Raw genomic sequence first — 21,000 nt, 5'->3', positions numbered from 1 at the left:
CATCCAGGTAAAACCAGGTACAACCAGGTACAACCAGGTAAAACCAGCTCATCCAGGTAAAACCAGGTACAACCAGGTACAACCAGCTCATCCAGGTAAAACCAGGTACAACCAGGTACAACCAGGTAAATATCTGTTAAGGTGCTATGAGCAGCCAAACCTACAGGGGGCAGTGTAACGAGATGATAAAGTCATGCTAGCCAATCAGAATCCTGGAAAAAAACATCAACAAATGACACGAGTAACTTCCAGTTACTTCCAAGATGAACCTGAGTTTTTGGTTTGGAGTGACAGAGAAGTGGAGTTACTTTTAAGTGTGACTTTAGAATATAAAACAGGTAAAATACAAGAAAATATTGACAGTGGCCAAACTAATTGTAACCACAGGTGTCACTCATGACGCTGGTGACGTTTCTGTCTCATAATGTGACGTTCTGAAGCCTAAATGTCCGTTTCTCTCCGTTTACAAGCAAACGTGAAGACGGAGTTTTTGCAAATCTCCACTTTGGCCAGAGTTTTCAGAAATGATGGTTTTGGAGACTTTGAGCTCCGTTTTCTTGTAAACGAACGGCCAAAACGCATGAAAAGACCAGCGTTTTTGCTACGTGTAAACGGGGCATAAAATTCTGAAAAACAATAAACATATTTAAAAAAAAAAAAAAAAAGATACCGTATTTTCTGGACTATAAGCCGCTACTTTTTTCATAGGTTTTCAACCATGCAGCTTATACAAAGGTGCAGCTATTCTGTGGATTTTTCTTCCACCGCTCGGGGCGCTCTAACCGGAATTAGAATCAAAACTAAGACAAAATAAATGCAAAGAAGAATACGCTACTTCTTCTTTAGCAGATAGAAGTAGGTAGAAGCAGATTTCAAACAGATAAATAAATACCGGTTATTTTCTCTTGGTTCTGTCCTGTTTTAATCAGCAAAGTTGCTGCCGTGTTAAAAGATACTGTTAGGAAAGATCTATTTAGGTACAAACATGTACATCATTTACAGTTCAAAATCCTTCTGTACATGTAGTAAATATCTAATCTAACAACATAAATATCTGCGGCTTGCATATCTTTTTTTTTAAATAAAGTGGATGCGGCTTATATGCGGGTGCGGCTTATAGTCCAGAAAAATACAGTACTTTAAGAGCACAGGACATGAGATCATTACTGGGGACAGAGAGACCATCTTCTTCTTCAAAGCTGTGGACAACTAAGCCTGCAAATGAGTGCGTGTGCGTGTGTGTGCGTGTGTGTAGACGTGGGGGTGTGCGGGGGCACGGCTCAATCTCCAACCTACTGACAGACAAGCAGCACTAACGAGATGTCTGTCAGCCAGAGGCCAGTGTGAGAGACGGTGAGCGGGGGGGGGGGCATCAGATCCTAATTCCACACAGCAGCTTCTGATCCAAATCATTACACCAGGAGAACATGGGAGAGGAGGAAAAACAATGGGGGGGGGGGACATGGATGCATGCTTTTAACACTGAGCCGCATTGACAGGACACCGAGCAGCGAGACACGCGAGCGGCGCTGCCATGTGCCCCCACACACACACACACACATGCACACACACACACTCTCTAACACCCTCTTTAATGGTGTGTGTGTTTGAAAGACAGTTCTGGTGATGTCGATGCAATTAAGAAACATTTCTGCTCTGCTGGGCGATGTGATGATTCATTTATGAGGGGAGCTGGAGAGAGGAGAAGAGCCGAGAGGTAGGCGAGGTTAGGGACGGAGAGAGCCGGCTGACGACCGTGTGATCGCTTAGAGGTGATGAGCTGGTGCGTGTAGCGCTGCAGTGATACACCACTTTGGTACATATCATCACCTCCTGCCCGGCGTACGGCTAAAAAGAGAGCAACTCTCCCGGGAACGCAGGTTACCGCTCCTAGGAATATTCCACCGCCTGTTTGTGCATACATATTCTGTTCAACTATCAAATATGGACCAATGGGATGAAGGGGGGGGGGCGTCATTTTGGCGTCTAGCGTAGCCACGGTAACGCTTTTGACTGAGAAAAGTAATGCCCATCGTCGCAGGATGGAGACACACATTTTGATGTATAACACATCTGGGTGCACGTTACGGTTCAGGCCGTATTAACTGCCGAAGGAATGGCATAAATTACGCCAAAATTACACGATTTATTCAAAATGTTCAAAATGGCCGACTTCCTGTTCGGTTTGGGCCATGGCGCCAAGAGATTTTTCTTTAAGTTGTGACATGATACAGGTGTGTAGTGATTTTCGTGCATGTACGTAAAACCGTATTGAGGGGCTTGAGGCACAAAGTTTTTTCTGTCTGGACCAATCAGATGAAGGGGGGGCGCGCTTTTTGGCGTCTAGCGTCGCCACGGTAACGCTTTTGACTGAGAAAAGTAATGCGCGTCCTCGCAGGATGGAGACGCACATTTTGATGTATAACACACCTGGGTGCACGTTACGGTTCGGGCTCTGAAGCGGCTGAAGGAATGGCATAAATTCCACCAAAATGACACGATTAATTCAAAATGGCCGACTTCCTGTTCGGTTTCGGCCATGGCGCCAAGAGACTTTTCTTTAAGTTGCGACATGATACAGGTGTGTAGCGATTTTCGTGCATGTACGTCAAAGTTCTACATGTTCATACATACACATTCTGTTTGCTCCTCTAACATTTTGTTGACATCATTATACAGAAAGACATTTCATTTTGGCATAACCTGCATGAGATGGTTCATTGTGGGACAAATAGTTCCTCCCTCGTACATCAGCAGCTGGAACCCTTTTGGAAAGTGACAACATGGTCCCAGCTCACTCCCTGCAGCAGGTGTGGCTGGTTTAATGACCCGTGACCCTGATGCAGCACGACGGTGGCACATTAGGAGGTGGTTAAGGCTCTGATGGATCATGTCCTACTCTTCTTCTGTACAGACACTGTAATGTTACCGTTCACCAGCTTAGGGTGGCAGGTAGCTGCACATAAAGTGCTTTTCTCTTTTCTGTAAAAAAGGTATAAGATCATTTCTGATTCGTTTTGCAACTGTACATCAAGTGTACTTCAGATTAGGGCTGGGTATCGATTCAAATGTCAAGAATCGATTCCATTCCGATTCTTAAGATTCAGAATCGATTATCAAGATTTCATTCGATCTGATCCGATATTGATTTGGGTTAGGGTTATTAAAAATGTTTTTTGAGCTGTTGCATGAATTATATGACTGTAAAATAACTAGTGAAATAATAATTTCACAATAATTATTGTGAAATAACTAAGAAATAAATAACTCAAATAGCTCATGCAGTAAACAAATCATGGCTTACAGCAAGCAAGCAAACAAGCTATAGCAAATATAGATAACATGAACTTAATTGAACTAACATTTTGAAATGTAAGCAGAAATATCCAGCATTTTCTCCAAAGAAAAGTTCATTTAGTTCAGGAGTTTTCAAAACCAGCCCTTTGTAAACGCTACTACTCTTCGACGCCGTGTTCATTGTTTGATAGTTTCACACCACGGACATGTGTGAATTAAATGACTACCGGGATTAAAGTTCACCGGGCGAAAATGTAATTATGAAAAAATAAATATGGTAAATAAAAATAAATCGATCTTTAGGAATGAATATGAGAATCGATTTAGAATGGGAAAATTGATTTTTTCCCCAACACAGGCCAGGATCAGATCATCAAGAATGGACTTGTAGATCAGTGTTTGGCTGCCGACCTCCAGTTTTGTACCCTGAAGCACGAGGGAGGGGCCATAGTAAGACTCAAGCACGTCAATAATGCTTAACCTTGGCCTTATAGAAGTGGGGGGGGTCCCTGGTCCAAATCCCTGCTGGGGTCTTTCTGTCTTCACTGTGTGTGAGCGAGTCTCTCTCACTGCCACTCAGAAACATGCATGTGCATGTGAGGGTTATTATCAATTCAAAAGAGCCTGTGGGAGTAACTGTGCATGGATGATGTTGTTTCTCCAGATCAGGGGTCGGCAACCCAAAATGTTGAAAGAGCCATATTGGACCAAAAACACAAAAAACAAATATGTCTGGAGCCGCAAAAAATGAAAACCCTTGTATGTATAAGCCTTAGAATGAAGGCAAATGGCGAAAGGCCAAGAAAAAAGTCGAAATGTCGATAAAAAAGTTGAAATATTGAGAAAAAAGTCGAAATGTTGAAAAAAAAAGTCAAAATTTCGAGAAGAAAAGTTGAAATGTTGAGAAAAAAGTCGAAATGTTGAGATTAAGAAAGGAAAAAGGAAGAAAAAAGAAAAAAGAGGAAAAAAAGGAAAAAAAGAAGAAAAAAAAAAAAAAGAGGAAAAAAAAGGTCAAACATTGTTGAAAAAGCTCCAGGAGCCACTAGGGCGGCGCTAAAGAGCCGCGGGTTGCCGACCCCTGCTCTAGAGACACCTGCACGTTTACTGAAAGTGTTCAACTTTTAAACTAATTACTGTAACTGACTGTTGGGAAAACCCTCGACAGCATCCTGACGTTATTGATTATGTTCGATTAGGGCATTGATTTACAATGATGAGAAAGTAGCTTCAATAGAGCTAATTAAGAGTCTTATTAGGGACCGATGGGACTCACACCTGAACATTTACAGAGGTCGTGATAGAAATAAAAAAAACTAAAAAACATACATTTGTCAAGGAAAAGGTAATTGGGCTGTAAACACATCCATCCATGTTATAAATTAGTAGTTTTTTTTTTCCTGAGGGTTTCTGGGAGTTGACTGAACCAGGTTCAGGGAGCCGTGAACAGAAACGGTTGGCTTCATTTCTCAGTCCCAGAGGTTTCCTGCCTCCCTAACACTTTGTGTTGAGTGTCAAGTCATTTGCATGACTGATTCCTGCATTTTGCATAAAAAGTTTTTTTTTCTGTTACGCTTTCATATCATGCGACGCAGACGGGTTCTGGAATAAATCACATTCACAAGAGAATCCAGCTGCCAGACTTTAAGCTAAGCCATCATTTCTATCAAAACTGGATTATTTCTTCATTTAAAGAGGAGCAAAGAATGACAATGAAGGCATTTCTTTAGAGAAAAAAAAAACGTTTTCCTTTCTTTTCCTGACAGTCTTCACCAAGGCGTCTTTACTGACTCTTCATCTGCCAAAAACACATTGTGAAAGTACGTGAAAGTGCCTGCCCTGTTTCATACGATTTCCAAGTATGACTTCGCTCTGGCAAGTTGGGTCAAAGGTTCAACAAAAGTGTGTTTTAAACAATGTCTCTGAACGCTCGTCCTTTCCAGAAGGTGCATCATTCAGGGCGTCGACAACATCCACAGGTAGTTTTAGTCTCAGCTTACATCAATCCATACAGGACTGTCTCAGAAATTAGAATATTGTGATTTTTTTGTAATGCAATTACAAAAACATCATACATTCTGGATTCATTACAAATCAACTGAAATATTGCAAGCCTTTTATTATTTTAATATTGCTGATCATGGCTTACAGTTTAAGAAAACTCAAATATCCTATCTCAAAAAATTAGAATATTCTGGGAATCTTAATCTTAAGATGTAAGCCATGATCAGCAATATTAAAATAATAAAAGGCTTGCAATATTTCAGTTGATTTGTAATTAATCCAGAATGTGACTTTTTTTTTTTTTTTTTTTTTTTTTTAAATTGCATTACAGAAAATAAAGAACTTTATCACAATATTCTAATTTTCTGAGACAGTCCTGTAATACTGAATATCTTGGGAGCAGTTCAAGACTAATATTGTCAAATCAACATGAATTCACCTGTTCCCTCGGTGACCAGTGGCTTCCATCACCGACTACGTTTCCATGCATCAATAACCCTTTTAAAACCCCAATATTAGCAATAACCCAGTTTTGCACGGCCATGTAAACACCAATAACCCCTTTGAATAACCGAAATTTGCTCATATTCCGGTTTTTAAAAACCCAAAAATGACCCGGTATTTGACCCGGTCTTTGTATGTTTTGAACGTATAGAAACATAATTCTCGTCAGTTGTATGAAATAAGACCTGGAAACAGGCATTGTGGCATAGAATTGTCAAATTGGTTTAATTCACTGTACGAATTGTTACAGATTACTTTTGTAATACTGTATTTGACCCGGTCTTTCTATGTTTTGACCGTATAGAAACGTAATTCTTGCCATTGTAAGAATGAGATGTACCTGCTGGATCTACTGCCCTTACTTTTTAACAACTAGTGCTTTTTATTATTTTACCTCTTTTCTTATCATTTTATTTCATTTTATTTGTCATTTACTGTTTAATTGTGTCTTGCTGCTTTTAATGTTGATGTAAAGCACTTTGAATGACCTTGTGTTGAATTGTGCTGTACTAATAAACTTGGCTTGTGGGTCTCATTCCTGATTGTGAACAGAGTTTACTGTTTTCTTTGGAATTTGATACATCTTCCTGCATAATATTAAGCTTTCCTGAAAGTAGCACAGATGCTTTAAGGTCTCGTAGGGCTTTCATGACTCCGTTACGTAGCAACATGCTGATTCTGTTGTCTGACATGGAGGCAATGCTGAGCAGAGTTTCTGGCCAGTGCTTTATATTCTTATACTACACCTAATTGTCCTTTTCAGGAGGTGCTTACATTTGTCTGACCACTGTACATTCTTGGTTTTTAACAAGACTTGTACCAGGGCAGAAATCTAGCCATGCGTACGACTACAACATTTTCTCATATTTAAACTAAATCATTAAAAATGGGCGGCACAGAAAAAAAACAAAGTCAGAGCCCAGGAAAGGGACAAAGACCCAGCAAATGAAGTGTTATCACCTTAAATTTAGCAGCCAGTGCTGCAAGCACCGTTCACCTAGGGTTTCCAACCGTCCCTGGAAAAACAGAATTGTCCCATATTCATAAACTAAAGTACGTCCCGTATTGAGCTGAAAAGGGACGCACTTTGTCCCGTATTACTGTAAGAGTCAGAAAATAGCAAAAAATGGCATTGAGCTGTTGAGTTCATAAGTTATTTTGTTCTGTTTTACTCCAACTGTAGCTACAGTCATGGCCTTTGAGCCACAAATATGTTTACAAGTTTTCTACAGACTTTCTGTTTGCACTTTTGTTATTGCACTAAAAATGTGCACTATTACAGAATGGATGTTCTGCTTTCTTTCTATTGTTTTATATTAATTTATACAATTGTAAGTTAAGCAGGACAGGTTTCTGTTTAAGAAAGATACTTATTTCATTCAGTTCATTTTGTTATTTCGTATTAAAGTGAATTGCTGGATAATAATTTGTTTTCCATGTGTTCATGGCATTCAAAAATATGCATCTAATTCAATTCAGCTTCGAGTCAAATAGTTACAAAATTGTTGCACTCAAAAAAGGGGTAAAAAAAATTCCCCCAGCCAGGAAAGGTGAAGGGGTCCCTTATGTATTTTTCAGGGAGTTGGCGACCCTACATTCACCATCTTGAATTTCTCTGCTAAACGGGACAGAAGTGGAGCCGGAGCTCCGTGTGCGTCAGTCTGCTCCTGTATTGTGTGCTCTTGGGGTCATGCAACATTAATCTGCTGCTACATCTGTGCTTCCTAGCTTTCAAGGGACATGCACGTGCATGCGGCGCGTGCACCGCGCCGCATGCACGTGTCCCTGCGTGGGTGACAGACCCGGCCACGGCCTGTAAAGGGATGTGACAGCAGAGTCACGATCAGGGGCCGCCACCCACAGGACCCCAGGGGCAGGACTGGGCAGCGCTGCACGACACACATGCTATTAACAGAGGGGGACCGGCAGTACTGGAGTTGAGGGGGGATGAGGGGGGATGAGGGGGGATGAGGGGGGATGAGGGGGGATGAGGGGGGATGACATCCCCCCCTGAAATAAAAACGGTCCAAATCATCCCGCCTGTAAAACTCCCATCTCCCCTTTCCATCCCTTATGTCATTTCATCAATGAATGTGGTTTTACTGCTATTTCAATATTTAGAGTCATCACCAGAAAAATAACTTATTTGACAATTTTCACCTGTTTCAAGTAGATTTTCACTTGAAATAAGTAGAAAATCTGCCAGTGGGACAAGATTTATCTTCTTATTACAAGCAAAAAATCTTGTCCCACTGGCAGATTTTTCTACTTATTTCAAGTGAAAATCTACTTGAAACAGGTGAAAATTGTTGTTTTCTCCAGTGATGAGTCTTGTTTTAAGTGTAATGAGATTTTCTTTTACTAAAATGAGACATTTTAACTAGAAATAAGACAAATATTCTTGTTAAGATTGTGAGTTTTTGCAGTGATCCATTTTACTTATCCTGTGAAGGACAGAGTCATATTGATAAGTTCAGAAAAGTGTTTTTTATTGTTGTGTTTTGATGTATTTGATGTAAGCCCAGTGGATATTTAAAGCTTACAGAAGGCTGCATTTAACTGCTGCTATGTCATTCCTGCAGTATTTCTGCAGGTGTTTTGGTCACTGCTATTATTTGTAATATATTATATTATTTGTAATCAGCACAAATTATCTGTCCCCATATGATAAAATCCACCATCCCCCCCTGATTTATTTTTACAACTCGAGTACTGGGTACCGGAGTCCTGTGTCCCCCCCCCCCCCAACCCCGTCACCCCCACCCTGCATCCGCCCCCCAGAAAGCCAGCTAAATTCAAACTCCACTCGCCTAAAAACTGACACGAATGAAACACAAACATCCCCAGATGTTGACATGCATGCAAATTAAAGAGGGGGGAGATGCCACTTTAGCTATTTGCCTGAAAAGAGATGACTTTAGAGCTGAATGAAAGGCCAAGAGTGGATCCGGCACGGCGGCGGCGGTTGTGGCTCATGCCTGCGCGCACGCGTCCACACGCACGCGTGCACGAGCCGTCTGTTCTGATCAAACACACTGGTGTGTAATTGGCTCCCCGTCGTCGCGGTGACCCCTGCGGTTGGAATGTTTTGCGATGGAGGACAGGAGGAGGTCGCCGTGACGATAATGTGCTACAGACGACACTGACGCAAAAACATGCAGCAAATGCTCGGTTTAAACAGCACGAGTGTGTTGGAAGATTACTGTTCGGCCTTGCCATTTACATACGCGTGTGTGTGAGTGTGCGCCTGTGTGTGTCAGTGAGTGTGTGTCAGTGCACTCTCGCACCCAGCTTAGCTTCTCCCTGCTAAGTTGTCTTTAAAGACAGCGAGGAGACGGAGCGTAAACACGGCGGCGCGGCTAATGCGGGGCGGTTACGCAGGCTGGTGGAGAATCAACAGCTCCGAGGGCAACGCGTTTCTCAACACTCATTAGGGATGCATGCCAATCTGGAGAAACTGGATTCGCTGATGCTGGTTGTTCATTTGAATGTTTTTATCCCCCAGTGGTTTCCAAATGGCTCCAAAACAATTAAATGAGACATGCATGGAGAAAGCTCCTCAGTTCGTTAGGCTCCTGCACACTGACAGGAACATCCGCACATTTTACCTGCACAAGTTTCTGTGCCGTTTTTAAATACCTGGATGAAGTGAGTGTGCGGGAGGACTTGTGTGTGAGTGTGCACGTGGAGGCTTGTGTGCACCCGAGGAGCCCACTGGACCAGGGAACAGTCGGGGCTTTGTGAGGAAGCAGGACGGCTTGAACGGCATAGGTGGACGTTTGCATCAGCAGATAAACGTAAAAGGAGGACACAGAGTGTGTGTTTATGAGCGCCGTGCAGAGTTGGAGGAAATAATTAACGCGACAAAGACAGCAGGGAAATAAAAGGAGATAATAAGGAGCGTCTAAGAGCATTTTCAGCTGCGGTCTGTAGAAGGGAGTCCTTGTTTAAGCTGCAGCCCACGTGCACCTCTGGTATGCAGTGTGCGCTGTTGCCATGGAAGAGTGAGAAAATGAGTGAGAGGAAGTGTGTTTTTGAGAGGGGGCAGTTTCTGTGCAGGTCAACATCTATTCAGCGCAGTGAGCTGTGGCGGAGAGAAACGCACACAATATATGGACATCGGGTTACACCAAGTTACCAATCTCATTTCTCAACAGCTTTTTGCTTCTTTGACACTTTCATACTGTAAATCCAGCACCTATGACTCTGTATTTTCATTCCTCCAGTGGCCTCGCTGTAAAGTAACTCAGTAGTTCCAGCTTTATGAGGGTCGTTTGCACAACTGCACTGCAAAAACTAAAAATCTTACCAGGAATGTTTGTCTTATTTCTAGTTAAAATGTCTCATTTTTAGTCAAAAAATCTCATTACACTTAAAACAAGAGTCATTACCAGAAAAATACCTTATTTGACAATTTTCACCTGTTTCAAGTAAATTTTCACTGGAAATAAGTAGAAAAATCTGCCAGTGGGACAAGATTTATCTTCTTATTACAAGCACAAAAATCTTGTTCCACTGGCAGATTTTTCTACTTATTTCAAGTGAAAATCTACTTGAAACAGGTGAAAATTGTTGTTTTTTCCAGTGATGAGTCTTGTTTTAAGTGTAATGAGATTTTGTTTTACTAAAAATGAGACATTTTAACTAGAAATAAGACAAATATTCTTGTTAAGATTTTGCAGTGTGTGCATCTTTGAATACGCAGTTATATCAAACTTTGCTCCGGTTTGTGTCTCACACGGTTAGGGATCCATCTGTTAACTGTAGCACTTGAGACTGCAGAAATAACACATCACCAGGAAGCGTTGAGGACAATCCATTACTTTCCATGTCCATTTGAAGACAGGGCGGGCAAATGATAGACGAATTAACACGGACTGCATGTCTCCTGCTATTTGCTCAGTTCATGTAAGTCATTGCAACTTCACCGCTGAAAAGGAAGCATTTATAAAGCAGCAGCAGCAGTCAGATTTTGAGGCTCATGTAGCTCAGATATCAACAAATTAGGGCTGGGGATCCATTCAAATGTCAAGAATCGATTCAGTTCCGATTCTTAAGATTCAGAATTGATTATCAAGATTTGATCCGATCTGATTCCGATTTTGATTTGGGTTAGTGCGATTAAAACAGTTTTTTGAGCTGTTGCATGAATGATATGACTGTAGTTCTGCAACATATTAATACTAGTATTATATTGAGATTCAACAGCAAGTATTGCAGCTAATGATGCTGTAAGGACCAATCAGCTCCCAGAATGCTGATAGAACTGAAACAGAAACATCGTGGGTCAGAATTATCAAACAGATCCAGAGGACGAATGAAATTGCTTTTATTTTTTCCCACATTTCATTTTTATTTTTTCCATTTTCGGTCTATTTCGGTTTTTAACTTTTGAGAATTTGGTTTTTAGCATTTTATGCAAATGTAACTCCAAGACAGTAGAGTAATGGAATATAGACAATTCATGCAAATATAACTGAAAACTTTAAAGTTTTCATAACTTTAAACATATTTAAAGGCAAAAACATGGCACCAGTTATTCTTGTGTCCAACAAAACATTCCTTTTTTTGGCATAAACAAAAAAAAAAATAACAAAAGGTCTAATGTAATGATGAAAAAATAAATAAATAAATAATACATTTTAAAAAATAAACAAAAATAAATACAAAAAAAAAAAAAAAAAAAAAAAAAATCGATCTTTAGACATACAAATCTATTTTTAGGAATTCATATGATAATCGATTTAGAATCGGATAATCGATTTTTTCAACACAGGCCTACAACTAATTAATATTTGCACTGGAAACTCCCATAAGGCAATGCTCTAATGTTGTGATATGACTATTATATAAATGCCAATGACTAAATGTACCGTTATTCGTCATCAGCTCCTTCCTCCCTCCACTTCTGTGTGTGCTTTATGCAGACAAGCCACATTTCTTCTTCATTTCCCATAAAGGTCGTCCGTCTTAATATAGACTGTGATATTATAGATCAGAGAAACAAACTTTGCTCCGCCTCAGTGCGGAGTTTAATTTTGACAAGCAAGTGTTTGAGAGTCGGGATCACACTGTTCCAATTTATTTGCTGACCTTTAAATCGTTAAAACCTCCAGTTTTGATCTAATTTAAGATTCAAGGCAGGATATGTGATTGGAAACAATAAAAAACGCAAATAAACCATGCATTCCTTTTTTTGCCCAGACATCCAAATGTAAACAGATGGAGATCAAATAGTAAAATCGCTGAAGAGACAACAAATGGCTATCATGACAAATATAGTATTTTATAAATACAGGACTGTCTCAGAAAATTTAAATAGTGATTTTCTGTAATGCAATTACAAAAACAAAAATTTCATCCATTCTGGATTCATTACAAATCAACTGAAATATTGCAAGCCTTTTATTATTTTATTATTTCTGATCATGGCTTACAGCTTAAGAAAACTCAAATATCCTATCTCAAAAAATTAGAATATTCTGGTAATCTTAATCTTAAACTGTAAGCCATAATCAGCAATATTAAAATAATAAAAGGCTTGCAATATTTCAGTTGCTTTGTAATGAATCCAGAATGTATGACTTTTTTTTTTTTTTTTTTTTTTTAAATTGCATTACAGAAAATTAAGAACTTTATCACAATATTCTAATTTTCTGAGACAGTCCTGTATAGTATTTTATATTTCTGCACCAAAAAATGTGGATGAGAATCTGCATCAAAGGACACTTGTGAAGATCTGCTCTAAACAAGATTTAAAAGGAACTGAGCGGAGCGTTTAAGTCGGACTGATCGATGCCCTAAAAGAAAACAAACTTGCCTCCTTGATAATTAAGGAAAAAGAGAAAGTTGCGTGAGAGTGTTGATGTGCGAGCTGGAACCTGACGGTTGTCTGAATCCAGAACCGGGACACGTCCAGCCAGCGCTCATTAGCCCACATCTACAACACACTAATTAGTGTTTGGGAAGAAAGTGCCCTCCTACTCATTAAGTCCGTAATCACCTTAAACAGTGTTAAGGAACTCTCATTAAGTATAGCTCTTCTAATTGTGAATGTGAGTAAGGATTTATGTCTCTGTGTGAATCTCCCCTCAGCAGCCACAGTGGATTTTCTCATCTCTACCGCTACACTAAGCTTTACCAGCATTAAGGAATTAAAGGAAATGCCAGTCTACTTTATATTGCCTTAAATTATTGAAGAGATTAAGATGTTGATCTCCAAGTGGTAACAGAAGCGATGATCAGCCACAGTTTCAGTAAGCTGCTTAAACTCCTATCAACATACCCTTTTCTTGCTTTATTATTGTCTTTTTTTTTTCTTATTCAACAAAAAAATGAAATGCATGAAATACAATTAATGATATTGTCATCAGATAAAAATGTGGTGTGATCAAACAGAAGCTCTGAGCAGCCATTCCTCCAGCGAGTCACATCCACGCATCATATTTTCTTTATACTGCGATAAAACATGTTCCCTGACACGTCTGTCAGCCTGCTCTTCTATTATTGAGACTAACTACCAGCACGGGAAGGATTCAGAAAGTATTTCAAATGATTCCGAATAAAATTCAATGACTTTTCACTGACTTTCCAAAACTTTGCAGAGATTTGAAAACATTTTCTTTTTCTTGCTTGTTTATATTTTTCAGTTCGGCGAAGTCTTAAAGTTGTAAAACACATCTATTTCCTTCCCCACCTGAGTCTGCTATAGTAAAAAAAGATCCAGAAAAGAAGAATACCAGTGTATGTTTGACAAGACCCCATCTGTTAAAATCCTTGAATCCACTGGTACAGTATTCAACAATGTTTATACAGGACTGTCTCAGAAAATTAGAATATTGGGATAAAGTTCTTTATTTTCTGTAATGCAATTAAAAAAACAAAAATGCCATAAATTCTGGATTCATTACAAATCAACTGAAATATTGCAAGCCTTTTATTATTTTAATATTGCTGATCATGGCTTACAGCTTAAGAAAACTCAAATATCCTATCTCAAAAAATTTGAATATTCTGGGAATCTTAATCTTAAACTGTAAGCCGTAATCAGCAATATTAAAATAATAAAAGGCTTGCAATATTTCAGTTGATTTGTAATTAATCCAGAATGTATGGCATTTTTTTTTTTTTTTTTTTTTTTTAAATTGCATTACAGAAAATAAAGAACTTTATCACAATATTCTAATTTTCTGAGACAGTCCTGTACACCTTAAAACCATGCAGGAAATAACATGACACAGTGTGAGGTCACTTGTATCATCTCGGTACTCGAGTGTTGATCAGTTGTGATCTTAAGCGTACTTTTTAGTCCATAACGGATATATCTGCATGCAGTTATGGTGCAAGCAGAGGACACACTCATTCTGGTTCACTAATGTGTCTCATCAACACTGCTCAGGATGTACAGGATGTTACATTTACATGCTGATGCATGAGAAATGATCCTCTAGTATGCAGGCCATGAGTACTCTCTAGTACTATAATGGAACTTTTCCACCAGTACCTACTCAGCCCGACTCCACTCGGTTTGGTTCTTTTCCACCAGGGGTCTAACGTGCAGAGTAGATACTTTTCTGTAACTATTCTGTCGAGGTTCTAAGCTGCTGAGTCGGCTGTATCTGACATCATCACACTACAGGCCACCGATTGGTCGGGGGGTTGGAGTCAGACGTCTGAGTCAGGAGGAGGAAATCAGAGAAAGAGACTCTGACGGATTCTGGTTCATTTTATTCAACCAGCAACAGCAGCAAAAAGTCTGTTTCATGATCCAACTCTGAGGTGCAGATGTTCATAAACCTGGTGCTGAGGAGAGAATTAAAAAGGGATCTAGACGGCGATAAGGAACGACCAGATCTACCAGGAGCTCTGTCTCTTCATAGCTGCTCACGGCTCCAGCTGACTTTTCAGCAGCGCAGAGACAAACTAACAAAAAAAAAGCGTTGCCGCTTGAAGCTTCTTTCACTCTCATTTTTTAACTTGATATGGAACACAAGTCACAGACCCAGCAGCACATCTATCATCTCCTCCAGGATCTACATCTTCGAGAGTGGAGCTGAGTAGTGTAAAAGTGACATGAGGGATTACCTTGGTGCTGAGAATCTTGAAGCTGCTCTGCTGGGGGACTATAGGGTGCAGCAGGTGGAGGTGGAGGGTGTAGATCTGTCCTGATGCCATCTGGATCTTTGCAGAGAGCTAAAAGAAAAGAGCAACAGCAGATATGGGTGATTCCCCCTCATACAGGTGGAGGTTTGTCAGCAAAATAGATGCCTCTTGTCGTCTTACGGTGTCTCCAGAGCTGAAAGTGGACATATTTTGATTTAATTCTAACTGCTGCCCTCAGTCAATGCATCAAAAAACAGATAGAAGAAGGAAGGAGGGGTGAACATATATACGTAGACGCATAGAGTGGTTTTGCCCGCTGCTGCGATACGTCAACGTCGCCGCCATATTGGATGTTCAAGACTGCTCTGTAAACTAATACAAGTAAATGGACATATTTTCATAAAGCGCCTTTCTACAAAGAAATGTACATTTTTACGTCTCATTTATTCATTCACACACGCACTAATATACTTGAGAAACAGTTAGGCACCAAATATTATATATTTAATTTTCTCAGACGGCAAAAGTAAGAACTTTATTGATCCCACATAGGAGTAATTCATGTTATATCAGCTATAGAGAACAAGGTAGTGCCGAAAACAATATATATCCCCCTCACAAAAATAAGAAAAATAGAGAAACATATTTTAAATTTTTCAAGTAACAAAATAACATATTTGAACCATTTTTCAGACAATAACATTGTTATTTTTGTGAGGGGGATATATATAGTTTTTCGTCACTACCTTGTTCTCTATAGCTGATATAACATGAATTACTCCTATGTGGGATCAATAAAGTTCTTATTTTTGCCGTCTGAGAAAATTAAATATTTTCTGCACCGTGGGTGGCTAGGGGTTTTAGAGGAGCCCGACTTTAATCATGCTTGAAGAAAATACTAGTTATTCTCCTCTTTAACAACAAATGACTTGCATGTATATTCACTTACATTCCACAGCTAACATTTTATTAAAAAGTTAACTCTGAATTTAACAAGTTGTTCGCTGGGAATAAAAGCTTAGAAAGTTACCTCAAGTTGCTTCTGGGCAATTGCAGAAAACTATAAAAGGCTCATTATTCATTTTCCCGTTGAATTTCCTCGCCGTGTGTGTGTATATACAGCTGCTGCATATTCAGGCTCGGCAAGAAAATAACTGGAACCACTTTCTTTCATCTTTAATTTCCTTTGTATTTACTGACCTAGTAAAAAATATATGAACTTATCAGTACTCGGCACCATAGAGGGAGCTTAACAAGTGGCTGTGTTATTTGGAGCAAGTGAACTATTTCCTTTGAAACGGGGTAAACTCAGTTTGTTATTCTATTAGGAAAGACAAAGCCGTTCCCCTGAGGGGCCTTGCAGTTAGCCCTCGGAGAGAGGGAGACGAGTGCAGAGATGGGAAAGAGCGGGGAACAGAGAGAAAAGTAGGGTTGTCCCTGAAGGGCTCTGCCGTTGATCCTAGATCAGTTCTGCCTTCCATCTTCACACAATTAGGAGGCTGGAGGAGCTGGGGAGGGTAAATTGCTCTTAGATCTGTACTTGGGGGGGTAATGTTAACACGGCACCACTGGAGGCGTAGTTGGGCCCTCAGGGGGACGGGGTGTGTACGTGGGGGTGCACATGTGTGTGAGACCCGTCTAATGGGCCCCCCTGAGGAAACACCCCAGAGCAAACCCGTCTCCGTTCCACACGCAGTACACGTTTACATGCAGCAAACAGATGGATTTCTGAACGTATCAGTTACACTGCAAAAACTCTAAATCTTACCAGGAATATTTGTCTTATTTCTAGTTAAAATGTCTCATTTTTAGTCAAAAAAAATCTCATTACACTTAAAACAAGAGTCATTACCAGAAAAGTAACTTGTTAATTGACAATTTTCACCTGTTTCAAGTAAATTTTCACTTGAAATAAGTAGAAAAATCTGCCAGTGGAACAAGATTTATCTTCTCATTACAAGCAAAAAAATCTTGTTCCACTGGCAGATTTTTCTACTTATTTTAAGTGAAAATCTACCTGAAACAGGTGAAAATTGTTGTTTTTTCCAGTGATGAGTCTTTTTTTCAGTGTAATGAGATTTTTTTGACTAAAAATTAGACATTTTAACTAGAAATAAGACAAATATTCTTGTTAAGATTTTGAGTTTTTGCAGTGTAAAGACATCCAGAAGACCCAATCACTTCTGAGTTTACATGCTGTTCAGAGAATCAGATAAATGTCCAGAGCATGGCTGACTCTGTGACGCTATGTGGCGCTGTAACCATGGTAACCATGGTAACCATTTCAACAAAGAGCCACTTCCGGTTGACGTTGTTTTGTTTGGCGCCAATGTTACGACTTCCACATATTTTTCCACTTTATTTTGATCTGCTCCGGTGTCCTGATGAAGCTTCTGCCATGTCTTTCGAATCTTTTTAAAAGGTGTTTAAACAACTATTTAACACGCGTCGTCTCCTTTCACTTCCGGGTGAATGGCCCAGAGGAAATTCTCCAGCACGCGCAGACTGCAATATCCGATGTCTCCGTATACATGGAGTTAACATTCAGACTCTGAACGAATTATCTAGGCCAGGGATCGGCAACCAAAAATGTTGAAAGAGCCATATTGGACCAAAAACACAAAAAACAAATATCTGGAGCCGCAAAAAATGAAAAGCCTTGTATCAGCCTTAGAATGAAGGCAGCACATGCTGCATGTATCTATTAGTTAGAACTGGAGGAAGACTTTTTTTTTCATTATGCACTTCGAGAAAAAAGTTGAAATGTCGAGAAAAAAGTCGAAATGTCAAGATTAATGTTGAAGTACAATCTTGAGAAAAAAGTCGAAATGTCGAGGAAAAAAAGTCGAAATGTCGAGAAAAAAAGTCAAAATGTCAAGATTAATGTTGAACTATAATCTTGAGAAAAAAGTCGAAATGTCGAGAAAAAAAGTCAAAATGTCAAGATTAATGTTGAAGTACAATCTTGAGAAAAAAGTCGAAATGTCGAGAAAAAAAGTCAAAATGTCGAGAAAAAAAGTCGAAAAAGGAAAAAAGGAGAAAAAAAAGAAAAAAAGGAGAAAAAAGGAAAAAAGAGAAAAAAGGAAAAAAAGGAAAAAGGAAAAAAAGAAAAAAGGAAAAAAGAAAAAAAAAGGTCAAACATTTTTTTTAAAGCTCCAGGAGCCACTAGGGCAACGCTAAAGAGCCGCATGCGGGCTTGCCGACCCCTGATCTAGGTGTTGCTATCCGATTATTAATGTCCGATACAGGTCCGAAGTAGATCGGATTAAGGTGTTTACATGCAGTTTAAAAGTCAGAACGATGTCTTATACAATCAGAAACCCGACTGAACTGCTGCATGTAAACGTAGTGACAGACGCAGAGAAACACGGACCGTCTCTTCCTCGGTGCTGCCTTGCAGCTCGTGGGGCTCCTACCTCTTTTTCCGTGAAGGTGACGCACACGCCGTCCTGGGGAACGTTTCTGGCCATGACTGTGACGATGACCTGGGAGTCTGTCTGGTACCAGTCATGCCTGGAAGAAACAAACACTGCTGATTAAAGAGGCTTCAAGGCCGATGTGGAGGACAGAACACTGCAAGTGTTTACGCAGACCGTCCACCTAGAAGCAGCAGGGCTGCATCTTTTTAAGACCTTTCACAGAACATTTTAAATCATGGCTAGAGAGGGAATGTGCATGACGTCACAGATGATACTTCACAGCGGGTTACGCCCACTGAGTGACAGAAAGACTGAGTGTCAGAAAGACTGAGTGTCAGAAAGACTGAGTGTCAGAAAGACTGAGTGTCAGAAAGACTGAGTGTCAGAAAGACTGAGTGTCAGAAAGACTGAGTGGCAGCGTAAACTTTCAGTTTGAGCAACTGGAAAACATCTAAAATGGGAAAGAGCTGTTGTGCGATCGACTGTACTCATAGATTTAGCAAGAAATCAGAGTTATCGTTTTACAGACTGACGAAAAATAAGCTTAAGAGAGACAAATGGATCTCTGCAATTCACAGAAACAACTGGATTCCAGGCACCGAAAACGTGGATTTGTGGTTCCCATTTTGTATCAGGTAATGTTGGATTTTTGGGTAGCTAACGTTAAACGGTCAAATCATAAAGTTCGGTGTCCTCATCACTTTAATTTCTACAACAAATCCTGCCTTGAAGTCGGACCAAGCGTCAAGAGTTTTGTAAGCCTTCAAGTTTGCTTCGTGTATTTCCCCGGCGTAGAAATTAAGTACATATAAATATCAGGAAACTGGATTCGTGGCCAAATATTAATGTCCATGGACCACTGGTTCTTGGTAACTGTACCAAATATTAATGTCCATGGACCACTGGTTCTTGGTAACTGTACCAAATATTAATGTCCATGGACCACTGGTTCTTGGTAACTGTACCAAATATTAATGTCCATGGACCACTGGTTCTTGGTAACTGTACCAAATATTAATGTCCATGGACCACTGGTTCTTGGTAACTGTACAGGTCACTGTCAAGTCCAACTGCCTTTAATTTAAGCTGATAATCAGCTGTTATCCCGTCTGCTCCACTAGTTGCAGACATTTCTGCCACTCAAGTGGGGAAGTGACATCATTCCCTCTATTGGAGGAACAACTGATATCACAACCAGGCTTAAACTTGTGTAGTTTGTTTAATGTTAATTAGCTGTTTTAATTCGTACGTACTAGGGCAATGTGCAAAGCAACACGCACTTCGTATGTCACACAACTTGGATACTCTCAGTACCATAATATTACCATCGCTGGTATTTCATTATTGTAATATGCATTTTTTGCTCAAGTCACTTTAAACTCAAGTCACTTTAGATACAATCCATACTGCTTTTAAATGCTACTAAATCTATTTTGCTACTATGTATGTTTTATGTTTGTTCCCTTGTTTGATTGTATTGTTTGACTGAATAGTTTTTATGTTTTCTGTGGGGACTGCGGGTGGAAACTATTATTTCTGCTAAAATCCGGTGTATTTACACTGCTCAATGTAGTGTTCATTAGTATGAATTGTCCCGTCTAAATAAAAATAAAAAAAAAAGAGAAAAAGGAAAATCTTTAAGCCATATTTAGATCTGTGCACTTACTTTGCGAGAGGAGCTGCTGGCGTCTGCTGAGTCGTTCATCCCACAAGATGGAAGACAATTAGAGTGAGAGACGCCGTGAAAAAGTAGTGCATGACACAAAAACACACACATGGAAAAAAGGAAAACATAAAAAACAAAAGAAGCTTAGTAAGGCTTCTTTCTTTGAAGCTGAAGTTTGCACAGAGCTGAGTTAATAGTGAGAGCGACAACGCCCCTAAGTGGCGCTGCGGAGAAGCTCACCGTGTTGACGCCGCCGTTCTTTGTCTGATCTACAGAGAAGGAGAAAAAAAGAAAAGCTGTCAAGTGGGTAAAAACATTTTTGTACCCTCTAACTGCATGACGACACTGAAGCTCTAAAATGATAATTGCTAGGCTTTGTAATAAGTTTTCAGCAGCCGGTGGCAGCAAATGAACTCCACAAAAAAAAAAAAAACAAGAAACAAGAGTGTGTTTTTCGTGTTTTAAATTAGCAGCAGGTGTCACCCCCCCCCCTTCACATCACAAAAAAATATATATACATTATATATATATATATATATATATATATATATATATATATATATATATATATATATATATATATATATATATATATACACACATTATATATTTAAAAACATAATATATATATATAAAAATTAAATAAATATGATATAAATGCGCGCATATATATATATATTTTTTAATATGTTATGTTTTTTTTATATATATAATTTTTTAAATATATTATTATATATATATATATATATATATATATATCCACACACATAAGATATTTAAAATATTATATATATATAAAATAACAACATATTTAAAATATATATATATATATATATATATATATATATATATATATATACACACACATATTAATAAAATAAATATGATATATTCAAATATACATGATATATATTAAAAATGTGCATATATATATTTATTTATACATACATACATACATACATACATACATACATACATACATACATACATACATATATGCTGCAGGTTTTT

General features: G+C 39.1%; 1 protein-coding gene across 4 annotated transcripts in view; it reads right to left on the bottom strand.

The window, feature by feature from the left end:
- The window catches only part of sugt1 (SGT1 homolog, MIS12 kinetochore complex assembly cochaperone), a 52,874-nt gene that overhangs the window by 13,893 nt on the left and 17,981 nt on the right, over positions 1-21,000 (bottom strand). For 2 of the 4 annotated variants that reach the window (XM_061733004.1, XM_061733007.1), the window contains exons 7-10: positions 20,230-20,258; positions 19,990-20,015; positions 18,321-18,417; positions 14,887-14,994 (exon numbers count right to left, since the gene is read on the bottom strand). In XM_061733004.1, coding sequence (XP_061588988.1) covers positions 14,887-14,994; positions 18,321-18,417; positions 19,990-20,015; positions 20,230-20,258 — 260 coding nt within the window. The remainder of the gene's footprint in view (positions 1-14,886; positions 14,995-18,320; positions 18,418-19,989; positions 20,016-20,229; positions 20,259-21,000) is intronic. The other 2 variants (XM_061733005.1, XM_061733008.1) reach the window with 1 other exon arrangement.

This window comes from Cololabis saira, chromosome 10, assembly GCF_033807715.1.
Source record: "Cololabis saira isolate AMF1-May2022 chromosome 10, fColSai1.1, whole genome shotgun sequence".
Taxonomy (NCBI): Eukaryota; Metazoa; Chordata; class Actinopteri; order Beloniformes; family Belonidae; genus Cololabis; species Cololabis saira.
Note: the sequence above shows the minus strand (reverse complement) of the source record. Positions and strands in the feature narration are given on the sequence as shown.